The sequence below is a fragment of the Aspergillus clavatus genome, genomic scaffold, assembly GCF_000002715.2.
Source record: "Aspergillus clavatus NRRL 1 1099423829802 genomic scaffold, whole genome shotgun sequence".
NCBI lineage: Eukaryota > Fungi > Ascomycota > Eurotiomycetes > Eurotiales > Aspergillaceae > Aspergillus > Aspergillus clavatus.
The window spans coordinates 2,479,297-2,505,363 of record NW_001517097.1 but is presented as its reverse complement, the minus strand read 5'-3'; the positions used below and the strand labels follow the sequence as shown (position 1 = coordinate 2,505,363).

General features: G+C 48.7%; 10 protein-coding genes and 4 non-coding genes across 14 annotated transcripts, besides 1 other annotated feature; 8 read left to right on the top strand and 6 right to left on the bottom strand.

Moving 5' to 3' along the window:
• Positions 1 to 653: 653 nt before the first annotated feature.
• Positions 654 to 674: a microsatellite.
• A 293-nt stretch (positions 675 to 967) lies between these two features.
• Positions 968 to 2,760, bottom strand: ACLA_041730 (IscS subfamily cysteine desulfurase; the record flags this gene model as incomplete). Its single annotated transcript, XM_001271376.1, has 2 exons — positions 968 to 1,390; positions 1,630 to 2,760. 2 exons carry the CDS (start codon positions 2,758 to 2,760, stop codon positions 968 to 970), a joined length of 1,554 nt encoding a protein of 517 aa, XP_001271377.1.
• Positions 2,761 to 3,977: 1,217 nt separating this feature from the next.
• Positions 3,978 to 5,254, top strand: ACLA_041720 (amphiphysin; the record flags this gene model as incomplete). The annotated part of the gene is made up of 2 exons (XM_001271375.1): positions 3,978 to 4,161; positions 4,233 to 5,254. 2 exons carry the CDS (start codon positions 3,978 to 3,980, stop codon positions 5,252 to 5,254), a joined length of 1,206 nt encoding a protein of 401 aa, XP_001271376.1.
• Positions 5,255 to 6,296: 1,042 nt separating this feature from the next.
• ACLA_041710 lies at positions 6,297 to 6,367 on the top strand. Its single transcript has one exon. It is a non-coding gene; the product is annotated as a tRNA-Gly (tRNA).
• A 287-nt stretch (positions 6,368 to 6,654) lies between these two features.
• On the bottom strand, positions 6,655 to 7,547 carry ACLA_041700 (oxidoreductase, short chain dehydrogenase/reductase family superfamily; the record flags this gene model as incomplete). The annotated part of the gene is made up of 3 exons (XM_001271374.1): positions 6,655 to 6,721; positions 6,785 to 6,881; positions 6,935 to 7,547. 3 exons carry the CDS (start codon positions 7,545 to 7,547, stop codon positions 6,655 to 6,657), a joined length of 777 nt encoding a protein of 258 aa, XP_001271375.1.
• Positions 7,548 to 8,521: 974 nt separating this feature from the next.
• ACLA_041690 (F-box protein) lies at positions 8,522 to 9,923 on the top strand (the record flags this gene model as incomplete). Its single annotated transcript, XM_001271373.1, has 3 exons — positions 8,522 to 8,658; positions 8,728 to 9,240; positions 9,299 to 9,923. The coding sequence occupies 3 exons, from the start codon at positions 8,522 to 8,524 to the stop codon at positions 9,921 to 9,923; spliced, it is 1,275 nt and encodes a 424-aa protein (XP_001271374.1).
• A 465-nt stretch (positions 9,924 to 10,388) lies between these two features.
• Positions 10,389 to 11,480, top strand: ACLA_041680 (uncharacterized protein; the record flags this gene model as incomplete). Its single annotated transcript, XM_001271372.1, has 1 exon — positions 10,389 to 11,480. The coding sequence occupies one exon, from the start codon at positions 10,389 to 10,391 to the stop codon at positions 11,478 to 11,480; it is 1,092 nt and encodes a 363-aa protein (XP_001271373.1).
• A 534-nt stretch (positions 11,481 to 12,014) lies between these two features.
• On the bottom strand, positions 12,015 to 14,458 carry ACLA_041670 (SulP family inorganic anion transporter; the record flags this gene model as incomplete). Its single annotated transcript, XM_001271371.1, has 4 exons — positions 12,015 to 12,710; positions 12,766 to 13,279; positions 13,336 to 13,965; positions 14,061 to 14,458. The coding sequence occupies 4 exons, from the start codon at positions 14,456 to 14,458 to the stop codon at positions 12,015 to 12,017; spliced, it is 2,238 nt and encodes a 745-aa protein (XP_001271372.1).
• An 837-nt stretch (positions 14,459 to 15,295) lies between these two features.
• On the top strand, positions 15,296 to 16,430 carry ACLA_041660 (translation initiation factor eIF2 subunit alpha; the record flags this gene model as incomplete). The annotated part of the gene is made up of 4 exons (XM_001271370.1): positions 15,296 to 15,373; positions 15,452 to 15,614; positions 15,683 to 15,890; positions 15,953 to 16,430. The coding sequence occupies 4 exons, from the start codon at positions 15,296 to 15,298 to the stop codon at positions 16,428 to 16,430; spliced, it is 927 nt and encodes a 308-aa protein (XP_001271371.1).
• A 948-nt stretch (positions 16,431 to 17,378) lies between these two features.
• On the top strand, positions 17,379 to 19,509 carry yvc1 (putative potassium ion channel Yvc1; the record flags this gene model as incomplete). Its single annotated transcript, XM_001271369.1, has 5 exons — positions 17,379 to 17,451; positions 17,522 to 17,849; positions 17,911 to 18,845; positions 18,898 to 19,038; positions 19,097 to 19,509. The coding sequence occupies 5 exons, from the start codon at positions 17,379 to 17,381 to the stop codon at positions 19,507 to 19,509; spliced, it is 1,890 nt and encodes a 629-aa protein (XP_001271370.1).
• A 449-nt stretch (positions 19,510 to 19,958) lies between these two features.
• ACLA_041640 (thioesterase domain protein) lies at positions 19,959 to 21,053 on the top strand (the record flags this gene model as incomplete). Its single annotated transcript, XM_001271368.1, has 1 exon — positions 19,959 to 21,053. The coding sequence occupies one exon, from the start codon at positions 19,959 to 19,961 to the stop codon at positions 21,051 to 21,053; it is 1,095 nt and encodes a 364-aa protein (XP_001271369.1).
• A 262-nt stretch (positions 21,054 to 21,315) lies between these two features.
• ACLA_041630 lies at positions 21,316 to 21,388 on the bottom strand. Its single transcript has one exon. It is a non-coding gene; the product is annotated as a tRNA-Lys (tRNA).
• An 860-nt stretch (positions 21,389 to 22,248) lies between these two features.
• Positions 22,249 to 22,321, top strand: ACLA_041620. Its single transcript has one exon. It is a non-coding gene; the product is annotated as a tRNA-Lys (tRNA).
• A 363-nt stretch (positions 22,322 to 22,684) lies between these two features.
• ACLA_041610 lies at positions 22,685 to 22,765 on the bottom strand. Its single transcript has one exon. It is a non-coding gene; the product is annotated as a tRNA-Gly (tRNA).
• Positions 22,766 to 23,125: 360 nt separating this feature from the next.
• ACLA_041600 (putative vacuolar segregation protein (Pep7)) lies at positions 23,126 to 25,448 on the bottom strand (the record flags this gene model as incomplete). Its single annotated transcript, XM_001271367.1, has 5 exons — positions 23,126 to 23,762; positions 23,820 to 24,465; positions 24,520 to 25,010; positions 25,068 to 25,090; positions 25,173 to 25,448. 5 exons carry the CDS (start codon positions 25,446 to 25,448, stop codon positions 23,126 to 23,128), a joined length of 2,073 nt encoding a protein of 690 aa, XP_001271368.1.
• Between the last annotated feature and the right edge of the window lie 619 nt (positions 25,449 to 26,067).

The following is a 26,067-nucleotide window of genomic DNA, read 5'->3' as shown; positions in this document are numbered from 1 at the left end:
GGCCAGAGAAGGCGTCAGAGAGACAGAGGGGGAGGGGGAGAGAGAGTAGATTATACGACTGTCAATCATTTGAGTAAGTGCTGGGGAGAGGAGTTACTCCAAAATTCACAAAATAAAATCGATAGATACATGGAATCCATCATCATGGTAACCTGCTGTCAAAGATATAGATACTCTATATCTACTTCTGGGGTACGACACTACGACACTACTACTACTACATACACATGAAGCCATGCACCAGCACTGGGTGGAAGCGAAAGGGGGTCACTATATGATGAGTGTTAGCCTGAGTGCTAGAGAATGATCCGGAACTCCTTCTGACTGGCAGCCAGCCTCCCAGACCCGCTCGGTGTGCGAGATCGGGTGCTGCTTCCCCTCCTTAAGCGAGGCACCCAGTGTGTTCGCCTACACCCACGCCACCCCGTTCGGGTCTGCGGTGAACTCTGCGCCGATCGAGTTTATTCCATCGTTGGAGTCATGCCATGGGCCCATGCTATCAATAGATAGTGAGGTAGATAAGTAGAGAGGTAGAGAGGTTGTACTATGGACAAACCATCAATTTGTAATTTCAATACCAATGCTTATGGAAAATATAGGTAGTAAATCCGTCATCTTTTTTTTCAATTATGAGATCTTGGGTAGAATAATTTAAAAAAAAAAAAAAAAAAAAAGTGCATTCCGAGCCTGGTGGTGAGTGACATGGACACGGAACATGGTATCCTGATCTACACACCATGGGCTAATTTCAGAGTGCTCATCTTTTGTGAAGGATGTACAATCAAAGGTACGCCCACACGTACTACCAGATACCTCGGTCGATTCTGTACACACATGATAGAGACGCATCAAACTTCGTCGTCAATGCTCATACTATTACATACCATCCCAACGCCATCCCAAATGTGATATCTCAAAACAAGGCAATGAAAATGTGAAACGACTGCCACGAACAAAAGAAATCTGCTTAATGCTGACTCCATTCGATGGTGTTCAGATCAATGCCCTCCTGGACCAACTCCCACAAGGGACTCAGCTCCCGCAGGAACTGGACACGATCCGTTACAGCCTTAAGGACATAATCAATCTCGCTCTCGGTCGTGAATCGTCCAATACCAAATCTGATACTGCTGTGAGCACTTTCATCACTGCTGCCCAGCGCACGAAGGACATAGCTGGGTTCCAGAGAGGCGGAGGTACAGGCGCTACCAGAAGACAAGGCAATATCCTTGAGAGCCATCAGAAGAGACTCGCCTTCGATGTACGCAAAGGAAACATTGACGCAGCCGGGATAGTGGCGCTCAGCGTCTCCATTGAGGGTGGTGTGTTCCATCGCCAGAAGCCCGTCCAGCAGGCGCTTCGACAACCGTTCAACGTGCTTTCGATCATACTGTTCAAGAAATATTAGCTACCAGTCTTCTGCAACAAGTGAAGCAATGACCAATGGTTGTGACTGATATCAACTCATCACCCCTGCGATGGACGTCATCGAGCCACGGCAACATACCAGAAGGCATGCAGCTACCGCCATGATCACTCGGACATTCACGATTTTTTTGCAGTATATAATCCCCGTTGACATAACACAAGAATTGGGACCGAGAGGAAAGAAAAGTCAAGTCAACTTACATCCATATCTTGAGAGGCGATGCGGCAAGCCTCACCGAATCCAACAACCAGGTGAGGAGCGAGGGTGCCGCTGCGCAATCCTCTCTCCTGTCCACCACCGGAGATGATGGGCTCAAGACGAACTCTAGGCCTGCGGCGCACATAGCAAGCACCAATACCCTTGGGGCCATAGAGCTTATGGCTAGAAATGGACATCAGGTCGATGTTCAGCTTGTTGACATCCAACGGAATCTTGCCCACTGCCTGGGCCGCGTCGGTATGGAAGAAGACCTTCTTCGAGCGGCACAGCTTTCCAATCTCCTCCATTGGTTGGATAACACCGATCTCGTTGTTGACAGCCATGATGCTGACCAAAGCGGTATCGGGACGAATGGCCGCTTCGAGATCTTCCATCCGAATCAAACCATTGCTCTGGACGGGGAGATATGTAACCTCAAATCCTTCATCCTGCAGATGACGGCAGCTATCCAAGACACACTTGTGCTCGGTCTGGGTTGTGATGATATGCTTCTTCTTGCCAGAGCGGCCAAAGAATCTGGCTACACCTTTGATGCTCATGTTGTTGCTTTCGGTGGCGCCACTTGTGAAGATGATCTCTTTGGGGTCGGCTCCAATCAGCTTAGCGATGTTCTCTCTAGCTTGCTCGACGGCCTTCTCAGACTCCCAGCCGTACGCGTGAGTTCTCGAATGGGGGTTGCCGTAGATGCCGGTGAGATAAGGGAGCATTGCGTCGAGGACACGAGGATCGAGCGGCGTAGTCGCTTGCATATCCAAGTAGATCGGCCGAGTTCCTTGGTCCATAACGGTCGCTTGCTTCAGGATGCCCGCGGATGGACTCAGTGAAGCATCTCCGGATATGCTGGAGGCGGGAAGTTCCACCTTTCCAGGCTGGAGGCCCGTCTGCTTAACGAAGTTCTTCTGCTCCTGCTTGATAGCTGTATCCATCGTGACCTGGGCATTTCCAGCTTTGGTCTCAGTGACATAAGCCCGCCTCGAAGTAGCAGCACCGGAAGTGGCGAGCACTCGTCTGGGGAAGGGCGCGGAAGCCAGGGAGCTATGCTGTGTCGAAGACAGCCGGCGAGCATAGGCTCGAGATGCCTGTCTCAAGGCAGATGGTGTGATGCTAGACATTATTTAATTAAATCTGCAGCCGCACCATATAAGATAGATAGACAGTTGATGACAGAGGGTGATGACAACGAACCGTGAACTTGGGGGAGGTCGCACTGGTAAGAAAAAAGTCTGGATCCAGTTGTATCATTGCCGACTGCCGAGCCTTGCTAAGCCCGATCGGAGTAATCAGATAATCCGGCGGATTATACCGTTTGGGTAATCCACCTCGGTCTTTTCCATTGCTTGATGGCCATTGTTGTCGGAGATACCCAGAACACGAGAATTCCCTGCCATCCCTGCCAGAGGTCTTATGAGTTTCGTGTTACTATTCTCTCGGATTGCAATAAGGTCAAACACCAAATGCGAAGCTCCATGGTTGCTGTGGGGAAGCTCAGGAGAAACTGTAATCACCCCGCGGTTACGGAATATTCTTACTACTGCCTCCACGGTAACTGGAGGTCAGTCTTCAGCTTTACATGTTTGATGCCACGGAATGCGGGTTTAGAATCATTCTATAGAGTGGTATTACTCGGCTTTGAGTACTATCTAGTAAATTGAAAATGCCTACCATGTAGATATGTTGGAACCTGAAGGATGAAGCAAAGAGAAGTACTGTGTAAGTGAACACCTCCAAACTTCAAAGGCTGGATAGTTGGTGCCTAAACAGTACATAAACCAAGATTCGGTTTGGTTCTCCGTGGCTGCGCCACAATCTGATCGATCGTTCACGAGGAACTTTGCTCTGCATGACTTCATGATCTGGTTTCGAATTAGAACATCCATGCCTTCTATGTGCTATGTTTCCATAAAGCCAGTTCTTATCAAATGGACATCTCGCCTGTATCTTATACCCTTAGTGCCTTTTTCCTCCTTTATAATTATTTACCTCTGCAACTGCATTCTTAATTCCTTAGCTTCTCTCAGCCACCGACACCATTAACATCTTATGTCATAGCTCAGCCACAGTGCTGAACAGACGAACCACCAGTCTAGCAGTCACTAAAGACCCATCTTGGGGCTGAAGGCTACAAAACCACTCGAAGAGACAAGAACCCCCACTCCCCACTACCGCGAGTTTCCTCGTCCTGACACTGTTCTTCATCTGCTATCCTTGAATATCTTCTTCTCCTACCGCCCTACTATCACTCTCTACCAACCTAATAGTCGCAAATCTCATTGTTGTTTACACCGAGCACTTCCGCCGTATCTCAGCCTCCCCGCCAGGAATACCCGAGATGAGTTTGAAGGGTTTCCAGAAGAGCATCGTTCGCGCACCGCAACAATTCAAGGCGAAATTCAACATCGGCGAACACACCAAAGATGCAATCTACCAAGATGCAGAGCGCCGATTTCAAGAACTCGAAAAAGAGACCAAGAAGCTTCATGACGAGTCGAAGAAGTACTTCGATGCCATAAATGGTACTGATTCTGCGCATGGCCACTTGTCGTGTCGAAGCTATATCCCTTGTTCTTGTCTAATGCGCATACAGGCATGCTGAATCATCAAATTGAGTTCTCCAAGTCTATGACAGAATTATATAAACCCATTTCGGGTCGTGCCTCGGATCCAAGTACATATACCATTGAAGGCAACCCTGAGGGAATTCGCGCCTGCGAAGAATATGAAGCGATTGTCCGCGATTTACAGGAATCTCTTGCGCCCGAGTTGGAGCTGATCGAAACTCGGATTGTCAGTCCTGCGAACCAATTACTGGAGGTGATCAAGGTGATCCGCAAGGTCGCAGTGAAACGAGACCATAAGAAGCTGGACTATGACCGTCACCGGAACTCGCTGAAGAAGCTGCAAGAAAAGAAGGACAAGTCGCTGAAGGACGAAAAGGCGCTCTACAAAGCGGAAAACGATGTGGAGCAGGCCACTCAAGAATACAACTACTACAATGACCTGCTCAAAGACGAGCTGCCGAAACTCTTTGCTCTTGAGGCGGAGTTTATCCGTCCACTCTTTCAATCGTTCTACTACATGCAGCTGAATGTATTCTACACCCTTCACGAGAAGATGCAAGGCATGAACATCGACTATTTCGACCTGACACTAGACGTCGAGGAGGCCTATGAGAAGAAGCGCGGTGATGTTAAGGAGCGTGCAGAAAGCCTTACCATTGTTCATTTCAAGACCAAGGGTCTGGGTCGACAGACCTCGAAATTCACACCTCCCGGCAAGGACAAGATGGCGTACGAGAGCAAGAGCACTTTCTCCCATACTAATCGCTCCGAGGACACCGATAACCCTCCTCCACCATACTCAGCGTCTGCAAGCACTGTTGCAGCCGCCAAAGCCAAGCCGGCACCTCCACCACCCAAGCCCAAGCCTGCTCGGTTCAATGCTCCCGTCGAAACTGTAACAGCACTGTACGATTACGAAGCACAGGCGCACGGGGACCTCAGCTTCTCCGCTGGCGACGTGATTGAGATTATCAGCCGAACAGACAACCAAAATGAATGGTGGTCCGGTAAAGTCGATGGAAGGGAGGGCCAATTCCCAGGTAAGTAATCTTACGCCCACGTGAGTCGCCGGGTGGTCTAACATACCTCTTCAATCAGCCAACTACGTCCAACTGAATTGATCTATATTTTTACGACCAATTTCGTGTTCTCAGTAGATCATCTTTAATTCCCTCCTTTTTAAATTACGCCAACCATGATCTTCAGTCCAGCTTACCGCCTGGGTTTGGGGAGTTCTGCTATGCGCAGCTTCTTTACTTGTGAATTAGCAGTACCGTCGGTCTTTTTTTCTGCATGTGCTTATGCATCTCTGGTTGCTTGTCATAGAGCATCGCTTGCATGATGGTTGACTCCTTACTTGTATATATTCCCTTGGATTATCTTTACACCTCAATCCACTGGACCAAGGCACTTGACAACTTTTGGTCGTTGGCCAAGGTTTGTCGTAAGAAAACCCATGTGAACTTGGTATGAACCATTCGGAAATCATTACGATGCTGGGTAGCACCTAAGGACCTCATACATGGCTTAGTGTTGAGATTCCATCACACCGGCTTTATGTCATCGCTCATCAATCACTTGATCAACACCCACCAATATATTGGGACATCAGATTGATGTATCCCATTTCGAGAGCTCCCACATACAGGTAAACCGCCTCACTCGAAAGGGAACAGGCAACCGCAGCCTGTATCTAAAGCCTTTGGAGAATAGCCTTACCCGAGATCTAGTAGTAAAATGCAAGGCATTGTGTGGCTTATAGCATTATTTTGACTACTTAGAGGGACAATGCGATAGCATCCATGGCAGTCCAAGCATATATTGCCTAGATACCCTCTTAGTGTTTGCTTCTGCCCAGATGCAACCGTCAGCCCGGAATCTGTCATGTATTGCAATTCATCTTTTCTGGGGAGGGCTGTTTGTTACTGAGGTTTCTCCTGGGGAATCGTAGTGTCATCAACAATCCATCCTACCAACACTTTCCTCATGGCAATGGTAATCATCCTCAATAGAATTAATCTTGATTATACTTATTTTATTTGTGGCGCTTTATATTTCTAATTTTCTAGCCCACTTTCAACAGCCACCAAGCATCATTGGTCTAGTGGTAGAATTCGTCGTTGCCATCGACGAGGCCCGTGTTCGATTCACGGATGATGCATCTAAATTTTTTCATTCTACATAAATCATGTCTTGACTGTTTGCAATTAAAGTGAACAATATTGCTTTCTCTTTTTTTTTTTTTGAAGCTTGTATGAATGTTTCACAAAATGATTTAATGTTCGTATGCATGATTGTATGATGCATGCATCCTCTAATCAGGGACTATTCGCTATAATCAATAACCCATCATGTGCATGCGCAGACAGAACTTGTTCTGGACAAGAGCGGGCTCTACGCAGACACCGGGTATTCCATTCCGATATATAGTAGCCTTCCAGTATAAGACTACCACGGCAGCTGCAATGGTGTTGGCAAATTCGATCCCAGAACAGACTCTGCTGTTCCAATGTCCCTAGCAATAAAGTCAGCGCTAATTTCAAATACAAGAGCAATGATCCTTAAAGACTCGGCTCACCCGGGTCCTCGTGGTGCCCAGTATTGGCCAGTCTTGCTCATGTCGAAGTCATCTATGAATGATGCTAGGGACTTGGCCGCTTCATCAGGCGTAACAGCTTTGGAATTTTAGTCAGCACAGCCTTGAGCATCGTGGAACAGGCAGTCTTACCACCACCATCATCCCAATACTTGTCGAAACCCACGCCCTTTGTCATCTCTGTGCGCATGAAGCCCGGATGCACCAGCCCAACGGCAATGCCCTTGCCCTTCAAATCCAGGCTGAGTAGTTTTCCCACCATATTCGAAGCAGCTTTGCTGGCGTGATGACCATAGTTTCCTCCACCCTCCCTCTCGTGTCGTAAGGTAATACTGCCACTCTCACTGCTGACCAGAATCACCTTGCTTCCCTTCTCCAGAAGGTTTGCTTTGACGAGGCGCTGCACGAGGAAGACAGGACCGATAGCGGATGTGGTGTACATCCGTACTTCCTTTTCCCAGTCAAGATCATCGAAGGTCTCGAAGCCGAAATACCCCGCTGTAACTATGACCGTCGAGATTTTAGTCGATGGGGGTAATTGAGAGATCAGACGGCCCCCAACATCAGGCTGCGAAACATCAATGTTTGTAATCCAAGTGACGTGAGAATCGGAGCTGTCTGATGGCGGGGTACTGGACCGTGTCGTCGCAAAGACAGTTGTTACGGATGCATTTGATTCGTACAACTCTCGAAGCGAGGCTCCAAGGCCTCGTGTGGCACCAACAATGAGGACGCTGTTGCTCATCTTAAGTTTACTCGAGGAGTTTCTGCCGATGCTTGATATATCTACGAGATATTGGAGGAAGGTTGATAGTACGGCAGCAGTTGTCAACCACGTGCGTAGGCGTTACGCGACCTTGGGTGCCGATGACGTAAATATGCTCCAAGCTTCTTCTACGCCGCGATGCTATCAGCAGCAGCACCCCCACCACTACTTACTTATTATATCTATCAATGGCCGATAATTAATATCAGCATCGCGACACTTAATAGTGCCTTGAATTCGATGATAGATGGCTTGTAATTGAATCTGAGACACCTTTAGTCTTGACTCTTGAGAACAAACGCTAAACTAGCCAGAGGGGCTACGTAACATCCATGCACCTACTAGGTTATGACTTCAAAGCTTAGCTCGCCTTTGGACTCACCCAACTGTTCTAAGTACTTTAGATTCCAAAATGGTCCTAGTGATCTTTTGATCTTGAAAGAAGATGATATGTAGAGAGTGCATGGTTTGATCTCTATAGAGCGGAGTTGCCTTATCTGACTTGCATCTGAATTCGATACGGATATCCCATGTGATGATGCTTATCGCAGCCACGGAATGGCTGTATTTTCGGTCCTTTCTTTTTAGTGCGTATGGCGGACATGTATATGTTTATTATGCCTCATCCTGATCTTCCTCTTTAGCTAGATCTCGCTCTACTGCATGCTGTTTTAAATCAAAATCATGATTTGACCGTAATCCGCATGGTATAGGATGCTTTTAATAGCAGCAACGGACTATTATTAGTTCAGATAGGCGTGGCTTAGTCACGGCCCCCTCTGCGTCTATCCTGGAAGCGGAGAATAATAATCTGAGATCAGGTACCTTGACTTAAATATGACCACATTATCGTTCCCGGAAAAATCACTTGACTGAATGGTGAGCCCGTGACAGACCCTTCGATTCAATCCCGAAGCAGGAGCTGGCCTCCTCATAGTTTACGCTACTTGACGATGAGTGCGATCTTCCAGCTGTTACAACATGCAAAGAAAGCCCGCGCTGTCTTACAGAGAGGCAGAAAATCGGAAGGCAAGAAGGATAGGTCGCTGAGGCAGAGTCTGTTTCCTTCTTCAGTTTCATCAACTTCCGTGTAGGTTCCTTGTTCTATGAGTGATGGCGATTTCCAAAGTGTCCAATAACAGGACTGATACCGATGCAGTATTGACAAAGCCGATATCGTACCAACATCCTCGCCCTGGGACCTCCTGCCTGTCGAGCTTCAGATAAAAATATTTGCGCAATGTGGTATTAGAGACCTCCTGCAACTGAAACTCGTCTGCCGGGCCTTCTGCCAAATCCTCACCCTTCATGAACAACTTATCGCTCGTCAATATCTCCGCCAGCGCCGCCATGGAACGCTTCCGTCTCCCATCGACAGCGAACGAATGTATACTCGGAACCCCGAAGACGATGTAGTGCTGCTGTCGGACCTGTTTCCTCCTGCGACAAGCGCCAAAGGCGGTCACCTATACACTTTTCGTTATATACACAGCTTGCGACGGCGGCAAAAGCTATGTTCCCAGCTGTGCTATTACCTTGCAGATCGCGTCATGGATAGATTCTTGCACTGCGAGCCGACGTTTGTGAAGTCGAAGTTCTCCAACAGAAATGAGCGTAATGAGTTCCTAAAACGTGGGAAGGAATCTTTATGGTACAATCTTATACCTCTCATGTACGTCGCCCTTCCTGCCTTTGCCTGCCCATTCTAACACGGTTTGTCGCTTGATCAGGTACTATGCTCTATACTTTCTCGAAGCATATAGTCTCGCTCGACGTGACTTGAAAAATGCATTATTGCAGGAGTTGGAAGCTGGTCGACTACCGGTTCCGATGGCCCCCGATATTCGCAAGTCCATGTATCGAGACTTGCAACTTCAAATCCTCCAAGCTCCTCCATTTACCAACACTTCGACTCTGATCTGTACACACCATTGCATGCAGCTTCTCGTCTCATATCTGCGCCATACTGTGCCTCCCGACGAATTTGTGGTGTCGGACGATAGCTGGATTGGCTCGTTGCTCACAGTATCGCCATTCATTCGGATTGTTGAATACTTCTCGGCGGAAATCGGCGATGGTGGCAGTCAACGAGTGCAGCGAAAGGACTTCATGCACAATTTCCAAAACGATCTAACGCTGAACGAGAATGACGATATAAACTCGCTCGTCTTCGAGAGCGCCCCACTCTCGCATATACACTCCTCAGTGCAGGATATCTGGTTTGATGTTGCCAAAGAAGAACTGGGGTCGAGAGGAGCTGTTCCCCATGATACGGAAAATATCTGGATTTGGAATGGTGTACCTGTTGCACTTGGATGCCAACATTGCCGAGATGGGAGAGGATGGCGTGCATAATGCCATCTTCTTTCTTGGAGCTATCTAATCCGTTTCGATATTAGATCTTTGTATTCGTGATCTGACGTCGGGAATGGGAGATGGGGTTTCGGTTTGGAGTTAGCGATGCATATAAATGGAGCATTGAGCGTTATCTCTTCTTTACTGGATGGCCATTCACCTGGTAATCAGTTCATACGACGTAATAGTGTTTTACAGTAGAATGCTCATGTCCAAGACCATAATATTGAATTTTTGAATATCATGCTTCTTTACAGTTGCATACAATAGCACCCTTGCTTTGTTGACTAGGAGGTACCTTAGTTTCCATGTTTGCTTTGTTTGCAGGAACCAATCGCGTTCATGATAAGTACTCTATCTCCAACCGAGCAGGATACTAATACTCCCATGGGTCAGACTAATCTCATCCTCGATAGGTAAACTGAAGTTACTACTCATTGAAAATAAAATTCAGAAAAGGATTCTATGTCTCAATCAATCTTACAGTCGCTATTGAACACCTCGTGGACGCTACACCGTCTCTCTCCCCTGCACCATGGGAAAGAATTCCAGTCTCTTATTGGCAATAAGGTCGCGCTGAGAACCTATGCCACCAGACTGAGAGATCATCTAACCGGAAATTTCTTTGCTGAAGCCCAGGCTGGATTGGGTGGAACCGGCGTCGTCGTCGATGACAGCCTCTCCAGAACCGGGTCTCTCAAAAACTGCCTGTGGGAGACATTGTCAGCTCCGTCCTCTCTGGGCGCTGGACAACTGTCCGGTCAAACTCTTCCCGGGGAACTTTCAGGAATCTTGGTTGTTCTGGAATACGAAAATATCACTTACAAAGCTGCTCTCATTGCGGCACCGGAAGGTCGTCGTACCTCAGCACGACGGAAACAGTCCACACAGCTTCCTTTGTTACTGACGCGGTTCCCCAATCCATTGCGGCAGACCTTCATCTCGTTCTTGTCTGCGAACTTTGACACCTACTGCTCGACTCTTCGCTTGCCGTCGAATTTTCTGTGTGCGGAACTAAACGCGTTTATCGATGTTCTAATGTCTGGGACCTCGGAACAGTCTATTGACTCCTACCGCATGCTTGAAGATATTATAAAAGAGGTACAGCTGACATTATCATTTTCGCCATCTGTTGCTCCGTTGTTGAAGTCTCTTAACATCAACATCCCGCGGGGGTCTTTCGCGATGTTCGCGCGTGAAAGCAACACTAGTATGGGATCCGAGCATGGATCTTCTAGCCATCCAAAACAGACCATCCTAACAGGTCTCTCCACCTATCTTGAGAAACACTTGGCAATAGATCTGAACCTGGCAGGCCCTTCGACTAGTCAAGGCTCGGAAAAACAGCATGCGCGCCTCACTAAAGTCGCATGCGGTAGCTTCGTTCTTGGCGGCGAAGGAAAGATGAAGTTGGTCGCATCATCGGCAGCGACCAGCTCTGGCGACAGTGCTGGCGATGCTCATTCGATCAAAGACCACCTACTATTGAGGGCACATGAAGCTTTACTGCGAGCCGTTCTGCGTCGGGCTGCCTCGGAGGATGAAGAGAACACTTGAGGACTAGAGGTTGCACCAAGTATATCAAGCCGCGTTTGCGTGTGTCTGGGGCAAGCGAAATATCCCGAGAGCAGAGTTTCCCAATAGTGTTTCGTTCACTTCTGCCCCGACTGCCTTTAAGACAATCTTTACACCTGTCTGTCAGAAGATGCAGAATCCGAGTGACTGTTTTGCTTTACAACACGGTGTGCATTCGGGACCGTGCTTTCGGCTACAGGCAAAACTGCTACCGAGTTGAAAGTCATACAGATCTACCAGGATAAGAAGACAACGAGGGAAATCAAGGCAAATCGTACGGGTTATCCCGCCAGGAATCTCATCAGAATCAATGCTCGCTCGTCTATGTAATTAACAATCATGAACATGTGCTGGGTGGATCCGAAGTCTCGCGCCGTTCGATCTTCACCAACCCTCTATATACCCAAATCGTTCTGAAGACATATACAAAATCGACATCTATCCAAGGGCATTGAAGCGTTTGTATACAAACAGGTCGTTCCGCTGTGTCACATCATTGCTTGCCTCGCAGTCATATCAGCTTTCCGTTATTCGATGCTCCGATTCAGCAAGCCGCAGTGCTTCATCCACACTGGAAACGAAATGCGTCATTCCTCCAGCTTGCTGCACAATACCGCTCTTTTCGAACATTCGGAAGACGTCGCGGTTGGGGAGGCGGCAGAAGAATACTCTGGTCCCGATATCTGCGTAGTCTTTCACAATCTCGAAAAGGACCTGTGTCCCAGAACCGTCTATGCTCGTGACACCGTGTACGTCGAAAATGATGTTTTTATTATGTTCTGGGGAACGCATTCGGGGCAGAGATGGGTGCACGCGGCTCGAACCATACAATTCCAGTCGGCGGAGACGGTTCCTGAGGTCGCCGGTATTGGCGAAAGTGAGAGGCTCCGGTATCTTGATGACCAGGGCTCCTTCGATCGATTTGACGTCCTCGGGGTGAAGTTCGGCATTATCGAATCGACCAGTCCCAGATACTTTTCCCAAGATCTGAATACGCGATTGTGTGGAGTGTCGAATCAAGATGAGGACAGAAAGCCCGATGCCCAGCGCAATGCCCAGCTCCAGGGAATAGAAAATCGTCGAAGCGAAGATGAGGATCATCAGAGCCAGCTCTGACCATCCACGGAGGCGAATGAAGAAAGCTACATCATGAGGACACTCCTCGATTAGTGAGAAAGCGACGACGGAAATCATTGAGGACAAGACCGCTTTCTGGAAAGTATCAGCGAAAGCCAACCGTCGGCTCGGATGTCGAAATTATACTCACCGGCAGATAATAAAGATAGGGTAGAAGCACTAGGATGCTCACAAGGGTGATGATGCTCACGAAGATACTACTCATGGGGCTTCGGGCGCCGGTAGAAGCATTAACTTTGCTTCTCCCATACCCACCAAATGCAGGGAGGGCCATGAAGCACCCGCCAAGGACATTCGCCACACCAAGAGCCACCATCTCTCTGTTAGCACTAACTGTCATACCCTTCACCCCATCTTCTCTGTTCTGAGCGAGTCCTTTGGCGGCCACGGAGGACTCGAAGAAGCCAAGCAGTGCAATGATAAAAGAGGTGCTCATCGCAGTACGCACATGCTTCATCTCAGTGAATGGCCATTTAAAAACGAGAACCCCATTCCCGTTATCTTTCATGGCGCCCAGTATCTCAAGCCCTTTCTCATCCCAACCAAGATGCCACGTTAGAATTGCGGACAGTATGACCACCAAAATACGATCCGGAAAATACGCGACTTGAGGATAGCGTGGTTGAATTTTCTTTTTCAGAGTTCTAGAAAAGCAGCGGGTCAACGCATGCATTCTGGCGGGGGAAGATCAAGCACATACCGAAAAACCATTATGATAGCGAAACTGCTAAAGGACACTGCGGCTGTGAGTCCATGGCAGTATCTGACATTTCGGAAGAAGAAGATCAGCTTGTCCACTGTGGTGCCGTGACTCACTCCAGCGTCTTTTGCCTTGTCCGCCAGTCCAGCTTCCGGAATCAACTGATCCACAAAAATCACAAAGCCAATAGCAGTGATAAATCCCCTCAAGAAAGGACGGCTCAAGACGTTGTCCAGGAATCCCAAACGAGTCAATCCGGCGATCAGTATCATCGAACCCGCCAGCGCAGTGGCTACACCCACGACAATAGCATTTTCAGCTCCATTATCCTCGTGTGACTGCCCTTGTTTGACGCTGGTTTTCACGATCGTTCCAACGAGCAGCGATCCGGCTGCTTCTGGGCCAACTACCAGCAAAGGGCTGCTTCCAAGAATTGCATATATGAAGGGGCTGACCACGAAGGAGTAAAGACCGTTGATAGGGGGTGCATGCGCGAGATTGGATGATAATGACAATGCCATGGGGATATAGATAGATGCCACGGTAAATGCCGCTATCAGATCCCCTCGAAAGAATGACCAACGATATTGACCGATCCAATTGAAAAATGGAACATAGTATGATATGTATCTAGATTGAGCGCCGGGTTAGTATCAGATAACAAGCCCCTCAAGGAAATACTTTTTGGTTATCAGCACTTTCTCTCTCCTGGGTATAGAACATACAATGCATTGCGATTCTTTACAAGGGATGCTGTCATTGAGGACTCCATCGAAGGTAAGTTGTCGGGCCCATGCATATGGCTTGAGCTCGCACTAGAATCCCCGGGAATCTCTACCCTCCCGCCAGCCCATTGTACATCGCCGCCATGATCCTCGGGTCTTGGAGAGAAAGTTCCATGACTGCAAGTACTTTGTCCACATAGAGGCTCCCGATCATCATACGAGTCCAGCAGGCGGGTTCTCGGACCAGGTTCGCCTGCCACATACGTTGGGAGATTCCGCGGATTAGCCTCAGCAGTAGCAGAGAAACTGGTTGGGGACGAGGTCCGAAAAACCTCAAAGATACGATCCCGCAGAGAGCGGTGTTGACCGGTTCCATGCAAAGAGGCGGATTCGGACATGATTTATGAGATGAAACGGACGGCCAGTTGATGACTTGTAAACCGCACACGATGATTCAAGAATACGCCATTATCCAGAAGCAACTTAAGGAGGAAATCTTGAAATGGGATTAAGAGAGGGGAGGAAGGTGAGAGCCTTAAATATTAGCTAAATGAATCAACCAGGGCCAACGAAAGTAGTGCCTTTTGTTCGAAGGGCGGTGGCCACCGGCCAGTCCAAACAAGCGGGACGGTAAGCCAAGCCGAGGAAAAGAATCTTACAAAAACCAATATAGCAGTTATCATGGATCCAGATTGGGTTAGTAAGAAGGGGGGCATCGAGCGAAAATGCCTCAAAATGATAAAGCACAAGGGCTGTCTCTTTCCGTGGCACCTATTATGCCCTCAGCAGACCGAGATGTCCAGAAGGATGCATGGAGGCTGACGATGATGATGTTAAAGAGTGATAAGAAGCTGATGGTCAACTGATAAACCGGCCTTGCCTTGATTAGGTCAGCCGGAGGTCGCATCCCTGTTTCTGCCAGGCGGTGGGCTTGCTAATCACACGTGACTCGTAAGCTGCGCAGGTGGTCGCTGTGTCTCCCTCGAATTCGGTGCGGGCTCCAACAAAGCCCAAAGTGGGTTTTGAACCGCCACAAAGGTGATTTGAGATTGATTGTTGCTTTTTCACGTCAAGGACTCCCCTGCTGTCGCAACTTCTCTTCACCCGTCTTCTGTCCATCTTTCTCCATTATCCGATACGGATCTCCGGAAGAAAGACTTCTCTCAGAAATAAAAAGTTCTGTTCTTTTGCCTGAATCGTCAGCTCGGCCTACTATCAAGCGCCGCCCCGCCAAAATGTCGTTAACAAATTGTCGTTTCTACGAGGAGAAGTACCCGGAGGTTGACAGCTATGTCATGGTCAATGTCAAGCAGGTATGTATATGCTTCGATGCCTGGTGCCTTTGAGTGGCGGAGAACACCTGGCTAATCCAGTCCGTTTGCGTTGTGCAGATTGCCGAAATGGGCGCATACGTGAAGCTCCTCGAATACGACAACATTGATGGCATGATTCTGCTGTCCGAATTGTCGCGGAGACGTATCCGTAGTATTCAGAAGCTCATCCGTATCGGACGTAACGAGGTTGTCATCGTGCTTCGTGTTGACAAGGAGAAGGGTATGTGGCACTCACTGCATCTGACTGCGCTTGGCCCCCGAGTGATCTAACGATGTTCTTGCGTTCAGGTTACATTGATCTTTCCAAGCGTCGTGTTTCACCCGAAGATGTCGTCAAGTGTGAGGAGAGATACAACAAGAGCAAGGCGGTTCACTCCATCATGCGCCATGTTGCAGAGGCCACCCAGACCCCCCTCGAGGACCTATACCAGAAGATCGGATGGCCCCTGAACCGGAAATACGGCCATGCGCACGATGCCTTCAAGATCTCCATCACGTAGGATGATCCCTTTCACCCCCATCTTACATTCGACTTTATGACTCATATCTCATCCATAGGAACCCTGACGTGTGGGAGGATGTGGAATTCCCTAGCGACGCCGTGAAGAAGGAGTTGACGCAGTACATTAGCAAGAAGCTTACTCCTGCCCCGACGAAGGTTCGCGCTGATATTGAAGTTACCTGCTTCGGCTATGAAGGAATCGATGCCGTCAAGACTGCTCTTCGCACTGCGGAGGCAAACAACACCCCCGAGAACCAGATCAAAGTCAAGCTTGTCGCCCCTCCCCTTTACGTCCTGACCAGCCAGTGCTTGGATAAGACCATGGGCATCAAGCTGCTCGAGGAGGCCATCGAGAAAATCCAGGTCAACATCAAGGAAGCCGGTGGTGGCTGCATCGTCAAGATGGCGCCCAAGGCCGTTACCGAGCACGATGACGCGGCACTCCAGGAACTCATGGACAAGCGGGAGCGTGAGAACATGGAAGTCAGCGGCGATGAGAGCATGTCAGAGAGTGACGAGGGTGTTCCTGAGTAAATTATGGTTTCCACGCCGTTTTAGTCACGAATTCTTGGGTTAGCGAGCCCTGCAAAAAAAAAATGATTAAAAGCTGACATTTTGTCGCATACATTGGATTTGGACGGTGCCGCAAGCGGGAGAGATAGTGGTTCAGTTGACATATGAATTTGGTCAGACACGGGGGCTAGAAAAAAGTTCCTGATAGAAGGGTTTCGGCTATGACACGAATTATGAGACAGGAGACGGGTTTAATGTGCTCACCAGCGGGACATCATGAGCAGCAATGTCTCAAAAATGATGGGCTTATTTGGAAGAACTTGCTGCCGCGATACTTCTCGTCCAGTGGCGATGTGTCCATATCACTCAGGTTTGCGTTTATTCTGGCCACGATTCTGGGACAGCTCTATCTCTTGATTTGATGTACATAAATTCATGGTTCGAGTGCCAATTGCAAGGGTACGTCCTAGATGTTCAAAACTCACTCCCTTACCAGGCGGGATTCGGTGTCAACTTCAGAACATTATGCACCTGCTGTGTTCACTCGTAGGTACTGGATAGCGCTTGGGAAGAATTTGCTACCAGGTTATCTATTCCTGAAACTTCTACTGGTATCTTGGTTCGATGTTGGGCCATTGTCCTCGCCCGAAGGGTGGATTTTGCTCAAGTACTGAGTACAGGAAATTGGTAAGCCCTGTTCATCGAACGGCATTGTCATTTTCAATGATACCAAATCATGCATCAAGATATATCTAGCGGTGAATGGCAATCCGATACCTTGAACCAGATCAATCAATCGGTGGTGGCTGGAAATAGCGGGACACATTTAGCGCGGCAGCTGGAGATCTTGACGCTTGTGATAAGGTTCGACTTTTGATGGAGTCCCATGACCCCCCAATATTTTCTGCTCTGTCGTGTTATTTTTCGTCTTCAATTGATGCCTGTTCTCCGTTTCCACGGACAATCAATATGGGGCATTGGAGAGACCTCTTCAGCTCCGAACATCGAGTTCGTCAGCGTCTACACGAAGAAAGACGGCGTTGTACGTCATCACCAATCCTTGTCCACTCTCCGAAACAGCTCAATTCTCAGAAACTAACATAGTAAAACAGTGCTTCCGGCCTATGCGGCCGATCAATCGGCCACCACTAGCTCTGCTAAAGAAGTGACCAAAGTTGCTCTCCGGCTGAAATACCAGATCGAACAGGTCATTCCGTTTGAGATCGAAGAAACAGCTATCACCAAGCCTAACAGCCGAATCATCACACATGAGGTGGTTCGGAGTGCTAGACAGGCGGGTGGTGACGAGTATAGAGGATGTGTGATCTACTGTCTTCTCATCTGCCTACGTTGGTTCAAGCTTCAGGCCGTGACGGAGCTTTGGGATTCGGATCTTCTCCTACGTCGAGCACTTGCATGTGAGATTATTGCGAAACGGATGTAAGAAGATGCCAAATTAATCAGGATCTGAGACCTCGATACTTGCTAACACAATCTGCAGAATAGAGTCTGAAGACGATCATGAATTCCTCCTGCAAGAAGCCCTTCTAAAGCGATACTCCATCTTTTCAGAGGGTGAACCGACAACCCCTGCCAATGTTATCGAGCGGGCCGTGGATCTTCATGCTCTCACCGTCATAGGCTCGTCTGGATACCAAAAATGTATCAAGTATCTTTGGCGCGGCTGGTTCTGTCAAGAAGAGGGTAACCCGACCAACTTCGTCCCCTACCATCAGAAGGACAATACGGATTTCCGGGTCCATTTCCATCCTGATAGAATGAGGACTCCCCTATACCAGAATGCATGCCAGATACTGTTCTCATTGATATATCTCCTGCTGTACACTGCAGTCATCAACACCGTCAATCCGACCGGAAACCTGGATTTTGTGGAGGGAGTCCTCTATGCCATGACACTGGCCTATATCTGTGATGAGCTCGCGAAGCTCTGGAAGGTCGGTCGAGACTATTTTGAATTCTGGAACGCGTTCAACTCGACTCTATATACCATTCTCGCGGTGTCGTTCTTTCTGCGTGTCGCAGCACTCGTACATTCGAGCTCCGTCGAGGATGAGCAGAGAAAGAGGCTCAATGAGCTGAGCTACAGCTTTTTGGCCATGGCTGGCCCAATGTTCTGGATGCGCATGATGCTTTACCTCGACACGTTCCGGTTCTTCGGTGCCATGTTCGTTGTCTTGCGAGTTATGATGAAAGAGAGCTTGATCTTTTTTGCTCTTCTCTTCGTCATCCTTATAGGGTTCTTCCAAGCATTCTATGGTATGGCCCAGGCCGATGACCAGCTCGCTCTTACCGGAGGCATCGTGCAAGGCATGGCGAACAGTATCATGCAAAGCCCAGAGTTCGGCGTCTTTGAGAAGTTGGCATTTCCATTCGGGCTGATCCTTTACTACGTATTCAATTTTATTGTCATGATCGGTCAGTAGACTTTCCTTGCTCACAGTGTGAGATTTGCTAACTGCTCGACTAGTTTTGCTTAATATTCTGATTGCACTCTACAACAGCGCTTACGAAGATATCTCTGGCAATGCTGTTGACGAGTACATGGCAATCTTCTCGCTGAAGACAATGCAATTCGTTCGAGCACCAGACGAGAATGTCTTTATACCTCGTAGGTGAACCCTTACTGGCATATGAGGAACTATGCAGCTAATAGTCTAATTATCTAGCATTCAATCTCCTCGAGATCATCTTTCTGGTCCTCCCCTTTGAGTGGTGGATGCCGCGAAACTACTACGCGAGGCTGAACGATGTCATCATGGGCATCATCTACTCACCACTCTTGCTTATCACCGCAACCCTCGAGACTCGTGAAGCACGCCGGATTCGGCTGAATCGTCGCCGCGGCGAAGAGGATGACGATGAAATCCAGGAGTGGGAGCAGGTTGCCGAAGAGGTTGACTTCGACGTCGACGACACCTGGAGACAGATGGTACGGGAGAGCACCCCAGACGCAAATGCCGAGAATACAACACTGGAGATCATGCAGCTAAGGGAGAAGATCACGGCTTTGACCGAGATGGTTCAATCATTACTCGAAGAGAAGGCTGCAAGAAAGCACACAGATCAGGATCCACGTTGAATTTAGGCATTTACTGGTAGAATTGTGGACTTTGAAGTCCTTTGGATCCCTCATATTTCAGGGACGTTGCTGTGGTTGGGTGCGTTGACATGGTGGTGTGATAATCTACGGGTTGAACCCTGGAATGTACCTACTTTTCTTTATATATGGATCATGCAAGCATATACAATTCGATTCGTAGCAGCGTAGCCCTTTATTGAAGCTCGAGAGGAGTCGTTGTCATGTTGATGCCTGGTTTGTTTACAGACGGATGACGTGGCTGTCCCTAGATCTAGATCATGTGGGGTAGGCCTCCCCTCCTTTGTCGACCTCAGCTCTCCCCAACTCTCTGGCTCTTCTAATAGTAAACACATCATGAACCATCGCTTACTGCACAAAACACTATGTTCCTATCTGAGAGGTCATGGAAAATGACGATGTTCGGGGTGAGGTGATCTCTGCTCATCAGCATGGCTCTGAATTCTCCTGGCGCGCTGTATCCAGGAGAGCATTTGGACACTGTTGCATGGTTCCCAGCACTCTACAAGTTCAGTCCCGCTGATCCTAGCAATCCTCTCATTGTGTTCATCCCTGGTGGTGGTCACAATGCCCGCATCTCATACGGCGGCCATCCGGGAAGTCGCGAGAAAGACTTCCTGGCATACTGGCTCAACAAGCAAGGGTATGGATTTCTCGCCATCTCGTATCCCCTCCACAGCGAGCCGGATGAGATCATTCCTGCCACCGCACCGGGGTATCGCATCCGTGACTGGGGATTACAAGCCGCTGAGATAACAAGGCTGGTTATAAGCCAACACAACCTTTCAGGCAGCGTTGTGCTCCTTGCTTGGAGTATGGGCGGACGAATTGTGGTACCATATACAGTAGCAGCAAGAGCACGAGGGCTGAACGTTGAATTTTTTGTCGGCCTCGCCGCGACTCCTGGTCTTCCTGGCGTTCGCCCGATCCCACGAAATGTCAGGAAAACCTCACAGGGCTATGCTGCACTGGACGGGATGCCGGACCTTTTCCTACAGCAGCTCCATGGGCAGAACGAATTGAATTCTGGTGTCATCATACCCGACGACGTCTATCTCCGCAGTTACTATGGCCATACGCCTGTCAGTCTACTGGGCTGTGATCTGCGGTATTCTCAGGAGCATGGTTTTGTCGAGGACCGTCGTACGTCGGTGGAGGATGCCGCGGCGCTGGACTTTCACCAGTGGCCGTTGATTGCCGCTTTGCACGGGGATAGTGTTCATGATGCGCGCCATGTCCTTGCTGATAGGACGACATGGGCTTTCGTTCAGACGCAGCACATTGTGAGCACCCTTGAGACGCATGGGCTAGCGCAGCTAGATCGTTCCCGCTGGGGTACAGCCATGGATCTTATTCATTCGCGACCTGGTCGAATGTGTCGACAGATCCATGGAACCCATTTCTTCTTCCTCGGCGAGCAGGGCGCCCGTGCAACGGCGGTTGCGATCGTGAGCCTCTTAGAGGAGGCTCGAAAATTTGCGACTTCACTCTCTTCTCTGCTTGGCACTGAGCTGTCGGTTATCTGACCATCTGCTCCGTCTCGTGGGTGTCGAGTGTCTTGAAGGCATTTGAGACCCCGGTTTTCGTTGGCCGCGTCGTGGGCGTTGGATGTGGGCAATCCGGATAGTTCTTGGGGGGGGGGGGGTGTCGATGCGGACGTTGAGGCAGGTTCAGTCGATGAGGTTGGCCTTTTGGTCTGTCACGTTGATACTAATATTGCGGCCCCCTGCACTGCGATTGTGGTCGACTGACATGGGGGAGAGAAAAAAGTTGCGGAGCAAAAAGGAAAGCCGAACGCGGGGGTCGAACCCGCAACCTTGAGATTAAGAGTCTCACGCTCTACCGATTGAGCTAGCCCGGCGGGCTTTCTTGAGAATTGTTTATTCTCAAAATACTATAAATAAGATTTAATATTATCCTTACTGACAGTATCTACGAGAGGATTATCTAGGCATAGAAACATGCAATGATAGCTACGCCATGATTAATTGCGCACTCATATAGCAGTCATACGGGTTTTGGTATTCTAATTTGCCAGTTACTATTGTGCCGGGAAATACCCATTACCGACATAAAGTTATCAACCTGTGTAGACACCCAACCTACCATTGCGGATATATATCACAATACCTGCACGCCCGAGGCAGTGTTGGTATCCCGACACGAACAAGCACTGAACCACTCAACACCAGCAGGCCTAGACACACCGACAGGAGAGGTGCCTCACCTGGACGCACAAAAGCCAGTACCAAATTCCCACACCCATAAGCATAGCCCCGACAGGCACAAACTGTGATAGACTATAGAAGAATTCGATTGGCGCTGGACCATATGAGACTGCGCACCCTGCGCAGCAGAAGAGAATAGTTACGCCATAGCACTTCTAGAAAAAAAAAAAAAACCCTCTAAACACGGACTGGGTAATGGTGCTGAAACCGGTTGAATGCACCATGCAGACTATAGCGCAATGTACGAGATACTGATCAGCCACCATGGACATAGAAAACAGAACTCACAACATGCATTAGAAAGCAATATCTCACATTCGGAGCACATTCACACATACCCAGTCTCTACATTGAGGACATATAGTACAAAGATATACGGTATAATATTGACAAGAAGAAACAGAGCAAGAAGATACTACGACGCGCCTTGCTCTGGGCAATCATTTCTTCAAGGTCATATAAGCATAGAAGAAATGGCCTTTCAACAAGAACTGCCGGGCTAGCTCAATCGGTAGAGCGTGAGACTCTTAATCTCAAGGTTGCGGGTTCGACCCCCGCGTTCGGCTTTCCTTTTTGTTTTTGTTTTTCACTCTCATCACCTTCTTGACATCCTGGGATTGGTTATCCCCGCTCGTCATTTATTCGTTTCATAGCTGATAGGGTAGAGACAAAGAAGTAATGTACATGCAATAAACTACCGCGGTATCCTAGTCTATCATGTCAAGATTTAGACTACTCGACTCAGACTTCGAAACCTTCCTTCTGAATTTGAGTTTCCCTCTGGCCAGTAATCAAACATAAAGTACTGAAAACTAGCTTGACGAACGAAGAAAACATACGGAGTAGTAGCCACAAGCAAGACAGCGAAAAGAGAATGTAGAAAAAACAAAAACTTTGGTCACAGCGGGACAAAAAAGCAATTGATTTACTGCGTCAGCGGGGAGTCGAACCCCGAGCACTTGCTTGCTCAAACATGGAAGGCAAGTATGTTACCGCTACACCACTAACGCTACTTGTTGGAGAATGAGTGTGCGCTTCTGCTCTATGTCAGAATCCTACAACAGCTATAAGACGTATGGCCCACTTCAGTCCGGCGATATAATTGAGCTGATATTTCACCTTTAATTAATGGCACAAAGGAGAGGTATTATAGTCATATTTACTGAGCATATCATATTGTACAGATCAAACCAACTACTCGCTGTATTCAAGAACGCCACGTGCTATGCAAATCATAAAACGCCAAGCTGAATACCGTGCCAATAAGCCATGAGCAAATAAATGTACCATAGAGCATCCCAAATAAAAGTGCCGTAGAAGTAAGAGTCGAGAAAGAGAGGAGATCAAATGAATAACCCTCTGGTATGGGATCAAGGATGTGGCTGATTGGCGGTATATACGCTCTCAAAATCGAGGCCGTCCAGAATGCCGTTGATGCGGTCAATCTCCCGACTCAGGTCCTCTATATTCATTGCAAGGCTGCTGACTTCGTCGAACTTACGACGGCGATTCGCATCCGCAATCATCTCTGATACGAAGAATTTCTGTTCTTCCAGGACGATAAGACGTTCGCGCAGCGATTTCTCCTCGGCTTCTAATGCTGAGACAGCACTACTCGTATCGCTTGCCAGGCTACTGTTACTACCGCTGGTAGCGATATTGCCATATTTAATTGATGCAAGTGCCGACTCTCGCCGTTGATGACCGCTCGCTGCATTGTTACCAGAAAGGGTTGCAACCGAACTAGCTGGACTAGCCGGCCGTCCGTTTGACGATGCGTGTTTGAGAATCTTGGGTAACGCTTTTAGAGGAAGCATGTGCAGGTGAAGGAAATTGCTGGCTTGCTGATAAACGGCCTTCTGGAGTCGCTTCTGCGTCGGAGAGTCGGTTGGCATGTCACGAACACGCCTGGCAGCAACATCATATTGAGCAAAGGAATCGGTGAGCCGCTTGCGAACTTTAGAGGCTTCCGCCAGTTGCGTGGCTGTAGGTGGCCGCCTCGGGTCCCTATTTAGAAGGCGCCAAATTAGCTCAAGCGTTGATTAGAAGAGAAGCAGAACATACTGTAGAGTTGTAAGCAGCCTCTGGAACTTGGGCAAGAGCAGTCGAATTCCGCGCTCAAATTGCACTAGATTCTCATATGCCCTGACATCTGGAGGCTTGCGTGTAACATCCGCCTGAAAGTCTCGACGGTCAAACAGTGTTGCTTTGCAATCCTTACATAATCTGATGTCTATATTGATTACACCCGCATTGAGTGACTTTTCTCCGATCGCCCTGGACACTGGACTGGGATTAGGGGTGAACACGCTGGTATAATAGCAAGGCAACATACGAGATGTTATACTAAGAGGAACCTCATTGGAGCATCCGGTTGCAGGGTCACCGCATACAACCCGCCCGCAAGTCCTGCAGTGATGCCTCCGAAAAGTGTAGCTGCTGAAATCTTGCTGGCAGAACGGACACCGAGGCACACTTGAGTCTTCCTGCCAACTGACAATCGTCTGCTCGAGCGCTTTGCGCTGGTCATTCTGCCATGAGATTGGCCAGCGTTTACCTGCGCTGGATTGGATTTGATCTGGGGGTAGAGCCGCTAGTCCCTGTGTGAGTCGCGTCAAACGCTTTTCCAACCGAGAGACTTCTAGTGTAGCTTTATCGACGGTCTGCTTTCTCACAGCCTTGAACTCGGCCATTCGATCTCTGACCACGCCTGGTACCAATTAGCCTTGACAAGTCACACCCGCGAGAATGAAAGAGGCCGTACCATTATGGTCATTGTATCCTTCCCTTGACTTGTAACAAGTCTCACAGACCCTGTACCACAAGCCTCTCACCGGCTCATGTTGCGCCGACCTGGACAGTCGCATCTGATACATGGTATGCTCCTCACAGAACAGCTTCCCGCATTTGCGACAGTTGACACAGCCATTCGTAGCATTTAGACGTTTCCCGCACGACGGCTCCAGGCACGTATCATATAAGCCCCGACCTTGCCAGTGATCCTTTATGATTATGTCTTCGGGGTCAATTATCCTCGGTGGCTCACTGTGACCGGGTTGTGGTGCGATGGACCGACTCGTGCCGATGGAAGGTTGCTGGTTCTCGTTCGATTCGAAGACATCCAAGCCTTTTAGCTTCTGATTCAGCACAGCTAAAGGTTGAAAGCGCTTTGCCTTTTCCATTTGCAACTTGAACCAATCTTTGACTTCATCCTGCCGGTCATCTTCCAGATTCTGGTGTACGTCATCGAGATGTCTGTGGTGGGCCTGGTTAACCGCATGTAACAAATGCGAACCGCAAGTGACAAGGTACCTGTTCAATTGGAGTAGCGTCACCTGTTACCGATTAGCGCACTGCTTATCGCATGCTCTGTGAAGCCTGGACGGGAGAACAGGGAGGTGGGGGCAGGAACCATACCATCTCCTCACTGCAGATCGGGCAAGCCAGCTGCGCACCGGTAGCCGCCGGGGCCGCGGATATAGAAGTCGCACCATTATCTAGGGAGATCCTAGAAGTGAGGTCTTGAGTTTCGGATGAAAACTGCGAGGCGGAAGCTTGAGAACTAAGGGAGAGGCTGCTGGCGGAAGGTGATAAGATGCTTGGCTTCTGTCGCGGAGATGGAGTTGAAGCTTGAACAGCAAGAGCGTTTGGAGTGCCCAGGACACGACCTCCACCCAGCGTCCTCCGGGACATGATGAGACGAGGTTTATGGGAGCATGGGAGATAGATCCGCGAGAAGCGGTCAAACTGGGCAAGGCTGTGATGGTAGATGGGAGGGGGTAAGGGCGTCAAGGCGGATGATGAGCATAGCCCAGCACTAGGACAAGGCTAACTAACTAGTAACTACTGGGAAGGAGAGCTTAGTCTTACTAGGGGAGGTTGGTTCCTCAGGCAGGAAGCACTTTGAGCCTAAGGCACCAAGGGGGTGTCTCGACACCTGAGGCAGCAATGATTCATACTTCGTACTTCATACTTCACAACTTCATCATCGCCTTTACTTCAAGTACTCCGTACCACGAATCGGATTTCAAGGACAATTTGGGGTTCGTAACGATCGTAATATTTTCTATACTCGCTAAATAACACGACAAAAAGGAAAGACACCACAATGCTGCAGAAACAGAATTTTTTTTTCGCATTTTCCCATTTTCAACTTTTTTTTTCTATTTTTTTTTTGTTTCGAAACCCCGATTTTCTCAAATTTTCACCCCAGATTCCACCCCATCATTACCTATATGCATATGTACTGCGAATGCAAATCCTCCTATGTACTTCCCACATGCGCCAAAACCCATCTCCATTCCTCCCAATC